The sequence below is a fragment of the Merops nubicus genome, unplaced genomic scaffold, assembly GCF_000691845.1.
Source record: "Merops nubicus isolate BGI_N331 unplaced genomic scaffold, ASM69184v1 scaffold54332, whole genome shotgun sequence".
In the NCBI taxonomy this organism is placed as follows: domain Eukaryota; kingdom Metazoa; phylum Chordata; class Aves; order Coraciiformes; family Meropidae; genus Merops; species Merops nubicus.
The window spans coordinates 2,904-11,095 of NW_008592604.1; the positions used below are offsets into that span (position 1 = coordinate 2,904).

The window sequence follows — 8,192 nt, forward strand, 5'->3', positions numbered from 1 at the left end:
GGAAAGAACCACAGTAGTGAAAGTATAAACTGTTCATGACTTGCAAGTTTTCAAGACAGAAGTTTCAAACGCTGCACATGTTTCACCCTGCTTTGAGATCATCCTTTAACTGTAGAAATACAGCCAAAAGTACTTGGCCTGTGCATAATTCTACTGCTAAACAAATATTGGGTTTCTTGCACGTAACAGGAAAGAGTTAAACGTTTTTGGTTAACTTTAAAAGAGCTCTTTTGACGAGTCAGGAATTACTGAACTCTGTCATTAACTAGACTTTGCTTTTTGTGGCACATTCTGCACATGACTTTCAATATGCTTATAGAAATACCTGTATTAAAACAATTTATAGTACCATCTTGGCAAAATCTTACCAATTCTAGTATGCAGCCAACAAAGTCTTTAAAGTCTCCATTTAAGTGTGAGACTAGCTCCCTAAAATCATGGATGTTTTAATATCTTGAACCAATTAATTTGACCCCTTGCAGGATCAAATCATTAATGACAACCCCAGAGAGTATTTCACCCCTCGAGTTACGAGGCTGAGAGTCTAAGAACAGATAATGAAATGTAAAGACAAAGCAAAGACTTGGTTCAAAACCAAAACCAAACTGCAGCATGAACAGCCTGAACATCACTACAGCTCCACTGAAAAAAGAAGGTAACATTGTTTTGCTGAACTCTCCACCTAGACGTATGCAGGTGTTCAAGGGAAGAAGGGGGGTATTTATTTTTGGCAGAAGGAAGTCAAATATCAGGACTACAAATTTACAAAGTTGGAATGTTCTAATGAATTATGTGCCAAGTACTTCTGGGAGGGAGAGAAAGGAGCATGTCCATAACGTTCCTTGATAAAACCTAATACATTTGGACAAGTACTGTGATTTGATTGCCTATGTTTTATTCTTTTCCTTTTAAGAGATTTGGAGTCTTGGCAGTTTCTGAGTTCTTTAGATGCATTTAAATAGAAAGCTAATGCTCTCTTGGCCTCTGAGGTGAGTTACTTTAATGAAATCTAAGAAAAAAAGATACGTGCAAGTTAATGGTCTGGTTAAGATGGAAACCTGTTATCACACCTGGGAGGAATTCAGGGTGCATAGCAGGAAACACTTTATTCTCATAGAGATCAATAAAAGGTGAGGCAGCCATAAAAACTTGACACTCATTCCTCTATTAAGTGTAAATATCTATCTTAGCTGAAAGGTGTAATACAGAACAGTTTCCCTGAGCAAGTTTCATTAGGAGAGTAAGCACTAGGCTGAGATTCCTTGATGTGTGTTTTGTCTGGGGTGTAACCATTAAGGCCTTCCAACCCTCTCCTCACCTTTGTGTAACAGCTTCACTGCTCAGTGGAACAGGAAGAGCCAAGTATAATCTTTGATCTAAAGAATCCAAAGGATTTCCAGATGAGATTATACCTAGTTATACTACATTATTCCTAGTGACAAACAGCTTTAGCTCCTACTTGCTTGCAAAAGTAGTATTTTCAAATGGCAGTGGACGAAATCATCTCACAGTCTAAGGAACAACCAGACTAAAAGAATCCTCTGAGGCCTTTGAGTAGCTCCAGGTCAAAATGCAAGGAAGTTCTGAATTTGAAAAAATAGTGAATAGTACATCTGAACAAAAGACTCCTGTCTCTCTGGAGTGATGACTTTTAGAGTGGGCTTTTCTTTTCAAACAAGGTCCATCCAGGTCCCAGCATCTTAGTGGATGTGACAATGTGGCCTCGTGTGTTAATTTAGTTAATAGAAGAAAGCTATTACATGGAGACTGGAGAATTCTTTTCTACCAGCCAAAAAATACAGAGCCTGCATGCTCAGGAATTTAACATTTCTGACTAGTGGAAGAGAAAGGAGTTTTGTCACGAATGGCAACAGGTTTTCTGATATGGGAAGAGACAAAGCTGACTCCAGTCTTTGCAAGTGTGAGCATCATGTGATGAGAGTTTTAAGGACCCATTAACATTTTCTGTCCCTTTCTGAAATGGACAATTACATCCCTTCTGACTCCACGGATGTGAGCTCTGCAAATGGAGAAGCCTATTACAGTATATAAACTGCTGATTTATTGGAGACATTCTTAGTAAGCCCTTTTGGCACATTAATCTATTCTCATAGAGCCGCTGGTTGCTTATAGAATTCTTGAGCTTAAACATATTTAATTCAATTCCATACAAATACAGAATGATCTTTCTAAAGTAATGGAGAGCTGAAGGTATGCTCTGATGGCAGTTTCACACAACTATGTTCAGAGATTATAACTCTTGCAGCATTAAGCTCTGTGCATTGATTGAAAAGGGAACATAGGTGACTGACTTATTAGACTCTTAGCACAGAAACTGAGTGAATTTTCTCTGCCTGGTACACCACTAGCATACCATTCCCTTACCAAATTCACATTACAACCATCAGTCCTTCCCAGCCATGGAGGACAGCTAGCAAACCCATTTCGAGTTAAGAACCTGAAATTTAAGAAAATAATCTACAGACTATTTTGCCATAGTCTATCTATAATATTAGGGAAAAAAAAAAGTAGAATTGAGGTCAGTTGGCAGAACAAGATATTACCTTGATCCTGAAGCATGAAGGTACCATTACAATACTGCCAAACCCAGTAAAAATAGATATGTTCTATACACAGGTAGACAGATATATACACATATTGAAAAATCATTACCAAAATAAAGAGAACACAAATTTTTTTTTTCCCCTTGGTTTCTTGTGAACAACTGTTTAGCTGACAGTCATGTACACTGGAACTTCTTCCTGAGGTCTGCTGATTTTTTCCAGTAACAGCACCATAAAATAGGAGCCAAGGAAGAGCATGAATGGGAAGAAATAATGTATGCTTCCCTGGTGGTATTTTTTTCTGTTCTGAAACAAAACACTGCTTTTGGAAAGACAATTGTTCTGTCACAGAATGAGAGAATGGCTGAAGTTGGAAGGATCTCTGGAGATCACCTGGTCCAAGCCCCAGCCCAAGGAGGGCCACCTGCAGCCAGCTGCCCAGGACCATGCCTGTGTGGCTCTGGAGTACCACCAAGCACAGAAGCTCCACAGCCTTTCTGGGCAACCTGTTTCAGTACTCCAACACCCCCACAGTAAAAAAAAGTGTTTCCCACCTGCTAGAACCTCCTGTGCTTCAAGTCTGTGCCCACTGCCTCTCGTCCTGTCCCAGGACACCCCTGACAAGGCCTGGCTCTGCCTGCCTTGCACCCTCATTTCAGGGATTCACACACATTCATGAGCCTTCTCTTGGACAAGCAGTCCCACAATGAGAAAGCTGTGCTACTTTTTATCAAAGTACAAAACATTCAGGCTCTATTCCCCACATTAATGCCACATTATTTACAGTAATCAGTAAGCCTGACATAACTTGCTAACAATGACAAAGAAAAACCAATTTAAATAGGTTTTTTAACTTACTCACCTCAAAGAGGTAATCTCCTATATATTGCAAAGGGTAGTATTTAGTTTCAGAGAGACATTCTTTGCTTTGCAGAAGAAAAAATTTATTACTGACGAATACATGAGTTACAGTGCAGTCTGTATCTTCAGCAGAACATATGGTTGCCTTTCCAGCTTCAAGAACTCTAAATAAACATTAGAAAGATGTTATTTACTGCATTATATCAATACTGTCTAAATCTACATCATCATTTACAAACTACTAGCATGCAAGTTCAAGAGAATAGGACTTCTAGTTGTATGTCACTGCCCAACCTTCATTAGAAGGATAAAAGGACCCTTAGTAGCCTTGAGAAAAGGAAAGAGCATACTTAACAAGACTTCCTTGTCTTCACAATTTAACACGTAATTAAAAGGAACGTACACCTCCTACGTATCTGATAGAAAGCTCTAGCTGTGTACTTGTCCAAAAATCAAATTTGGTGACAGCAGCTGTAATTTATTGAATTATGTCCCCCACAATGATGATAGTCTTTCAAACAGGCTTTGCAAAAAAATTAAGTGGTTACTAAAACCTCAACACTGCTATTTTGAACGGTAACAAGGTATTTTCATAACACACATACATTTTTCTTCATTTTGGAGTAATTTACAGCACTTGGTGCTGTCTAGTACCATACAAAGAAAACAGATTAACAAGTTTTTGGGGCACAATTACACCCAAGTGTTTCCCCAGCAGCAATTTCAAGAGTTGTACTGCTGCAACTACTCCTACCTTCTAGAAAAGATGCCAGACAAAAAAACATGGTGGAAGAAATTAGGTCTCTTGACATGCTGCATATATGTATTTTTCATAAAAAGAAAATTATGGTCTCACACTCTTGCCCATCCAACAGGTAGGCACTTAAGGCAGGAAAAGCATATAAGGGGGGGAAAGGTGGAGTGCTGTAAATATTAGATAGAAATCAATCCTTCCCCAAATCTACAGTGGCCTTTATGACTAAAAACACTAGTTGCTGTAGAAAAAATATCCACCTGTCAGTGTTTTCTGACTGAGTAAAAGGATCCCTACATCAGTGTATAGGAAACAGTCTGGACAAAAAGATTCCTTCCACATGCTCTGCTTGCAACTCAGTATAGTATTTAACCCACAGAATCCAAGTATGTAGGAACAGGATGGAAAAAGCAAAAATGTAGTCACAGAATTCTGCACCCTAGTTATTTCCCTTTGTACTTTTGTCCTTCCCTTTCTCAACTATCAGTATTAGAATCTCATCAGAAACCTGCTACAATGCAGGTTAAGTCTTCAAAAGCCACAAGAAGCTGTGGCACACAGATGTGACACAGCAGCTGAGGAGGTCAGCCACACTGTTGTCCAGATCCATAAGATACAGTTCACAGCTGGCTCATGAACCCACTCAAGAGAAATGACATATCCAGCTCCAGCTACTAGCTGAATCTGATATCCACACAAAATATGATTACTCATTAAAAATAAAGTAAGCCTGCGTATCTTGCCTCATGAAGAAAGTGCCTGTAAGCAGTTCAGGTAGGATGCAGGTATGTGCATGCATGTTATTTTTAACACTATGCTAAAAGAAATCAAGAAAAGCAGGGATGTTAAAGATTTAAAGTATATTTTCATAAAAAGTATGGAAGCATATTAATGAAAACAATTCAGAATTGGAAGAGCTGGAGGTTGTTATGGACCAGATTAGCTGGGGTGGAAGAACAAAAATGCATTCAACCATACAGCAAGCATTCCATCGTTCATTATCCCAGCTTTAAGACAAATCCTCCTACCTTCTAATACATGCCATTTCTTTGCCACCTTTCTTAGCAGGGAGGACAACTTTCCATCTGTGGAAGGCCCCTGGAGCACCAGAGCGTGTCAGCTCTTCGCGCCATCTTTTAGGTGCAGATTGCATTTGAGGTGAATAATGGGTGTCTTTCTCAATTTCATATCCCCATTCGTAGGTTGTTTCATCAAGCCATCTGCCACTTTCAGCACTATTAATTATGTACTCCTTAGTTAGTATCCACTTTCCTAAAAAGCAAATGAACTGTCAACCACAAAAGAATTTTTTTTTTATGCAGACAAATGGCAATCAACTGAAGAACTAATATAAAATTAACTTCAACCTTTCTTGTGCAAATAAAAGCTGGAATTATAAGTACCATTTAAAAAACTTCTTCCTACTCCAAGAGTCCTCCTCTTCACACTTTAGAATCAGAAACCTCACAATGCCACTGAAAATTATCATTTTTGCTGTAACGATGAAGTACCTTTTCACCCTTCATAGATAAAATACTTGTCTACCTCCTCAAAAATCTGCAAATAGAATTTTTCAGCCTCCCAGATTTTGTTCTTAGGAACTTTGTTTAACCCTTTATTTTTAATATCACTTGGAACTCTTACAAATGTACGAAAACATACTAATATTTTACCACCAGTGACTAAAAAGAGGAACTAAGGGTTTACTGTGTAAGCTGTTTCTTTTATACATTCTTAGCACCACTTGCACTGTGAGTGTAGTGAATACCATATTAGGGGGATATAGTTTTAGACTTTGTCTTTCCCCTTTCTTCTTTTCATACCCTTTTCTCTCATCCCTTGGCTCCACCTCCTCCGCCTCTCCTCTTTCATCTTCTGCATGTATGCTTTTGATACTGTGTGTAATGATCTTCCCCTTTCTCTCTCTCTCTCTCTCTTCTTGCAGGTTCAGGTCAAGAGCCGTGGTTAGTACCCTGCTCCTGTATTGAAGCACTACCGACAGAAGACACTGCAAGAGAATTTGACTTGAGTGGTGTGAACCTAATTGGTTCACAGAACAGCAGGGTTGACTGGCGAAACGTCTCGGTGCGGGAGCACAGATGGCACTGCCACATCACCCAGCCTAGGGACCAGCAGACTTAGGACTGGAAAAGGTATGCTGTGCACAACCCGGCTGCGAAAATCGCTTCCCTTGCAAAGTTTCCATCCCAAAACTTCTGCCAGCTAGGAAGTCCAGGAAGACTGGAGCCCTCGCTGGCATCCCTGTTCACCTCTGGGGAGTTCTCAGTGGGTCTGAATAGGATCTTTCACACCTATGTGTGGAAGAGCTGCAGTAGGACTGAACACTCTCTGCCATCAAGGGCAGGAACGATGATTATGCAAAACCAGCACCTCTTCCAGGACTAAAAAGTACTAGATGGTATCAGGGAAGATTTGCAAGTGTAGAAACAAGACAGTTTTGCATTGTCATGTGGGCACTACATAGATCATTTCCACTTGGTTCATGAAAACATTGCCAGATGTTTTAAATCAAAAAAAGTAAGAAAACACTAACTTAGAGGTTTGCAATAGTTAAAACGAAGTGTTTTGTCACAAACCCATCTGCATTTTAATATTGTTTCCCCATGGAAACTTTTATCTGTTTCATTTTTTTAAGAGTGCAGTTGGACTTTTACATTGGTACAGGGAACCCTCTGTGTGGATCCAGGTAATCCACACTCCTCTATTCTAACAGCCAGAGAAGACTGAAAATGCCACTAGTAGGCTACGTAAATACAAATACAAAATCAAGAAACCCACACAAATCTAAGAACCCAAATCTACACTTAGTTATTTCTTATCCCTTAAATTGAGATTACCCACCCTATAAACTGCTTTAACAGTTTGGTATAACATCACACAGGGAAAATAAAGATGATGTTTAACCAGTTAACAGACCAGTACTTGAAATCTTATAACTCCACAAGGTGTTCTAAACTCATCATAAAACCCTTGCAGGTAATCTGTCTATATAAAGTAATCTTAAAATACAGAATTCTCATTCCTAGGCTGCTTATGTATAGGATTCCAGCATTAGGCCTTTGGTAAAAGACATGTCAGACCAAAGACCACAGCCTTGTGTCAGAATGCCAGAAACCTGGAATTTTCTCTTGCTGCATAAACAGCAGTGAATTTGGTGCCAAAAATCCACACTGACTGCTGGTGTCCATACTCTCTCTGTCCTCTTTTCAAGTGTTCTGTTTTTAAGCGCCCATATGATTTGGGTTTGGCTTTATGATCTAACTAATGTGCAACAAAGCTTTTTGTTTAGGAAGGGATGCAGATCAAAGAAAACAAATGACAGGAACATAATCCAGGAAAAAAAATCCAAAACAAAAGGAAGTCAGTCAGGACTTGAACACACTATGTTGAAAATCAAGGTTAATGCATCGAGGAGGAGAGTTCCTACAACAGTTCATTCACAAAATGACAACAGGTAACCAGAAACCTTGTCAGAGCCCTCTCCAGTCCTACATTATGATTTCATGAAACTTGCGAGCAAAACTTTTACTCACCTGCAGCACAGGCAGCTAGGAACTTCTCACTCTTGGACAGCTTTTTTGCTATGAGATGTGTACAATTTCTGTATTGCTAATAAAACAAAACCAAAACAACACCATTCTATTACTGGAAACACTTTAACGTTCTTGGCTACTTATGCACAACTCCAAACCACTGCCCAGCCCTTTCTTTCATGGCTCCCATTTTTTCCTTCTGCTGTAAATATCAGATATTTTAGCGAACAATACCTTATAATTTAAAAAGTCACAGGGCAGTTTTAACAGGTATTCGTAGAGCGCCTTTTTATCTTCTTTTTTAAATCCAGTTATTTGGATTATCCGTTTTTGGCCTCCCTGTGCCATCTGTCGAAAGAAAAACAAACAAAAAGGAAACGTTAACGTTCAAAAGAGGCATCGCCACACGCTGCTCGAGTACTTCCTGCTTGTTTTCCGAGAAAACGAGGAAAAGGCGCC

The 8,192-nt window shown here is 39.3% G+C and overlaps 1 protein-coding gene across 1 annotated transcript in view; it reads right to left on the minus strand.

The window, feature by feature from the left end:
- LOC103768044 (ankyrin repeat domain-containing protein 32-like) overlaps positions 1-8,081 on the minus strand; it is a gene marked incomplete at both ends in the record, with an annotated part of 10,650 nt that extends 2,569 nt beyond the window's left edge. The window contains 4 exons of the mRNA XM_008935174.1: positions 2,386-2,458; positions 5,208-5,451; positions 7,734-7,809; positions 7,968-8,081. Of these exons, the coding sequence (XP_008933422.1) occupies positions 2,386-2,458; positions 5,208-5,451; positions 7,734-7,809; positions 7,968-8,081 (507 nt within the window). The remainder of the gene's footprint in view (positions 1-2,385; positions 2,459-5,207; positions 5,452-7,733; positions 7,810-7,967) is intronic.
- Between the last annotated feature and the right edge of the window lie 111 nt (positions 8,082-8,192).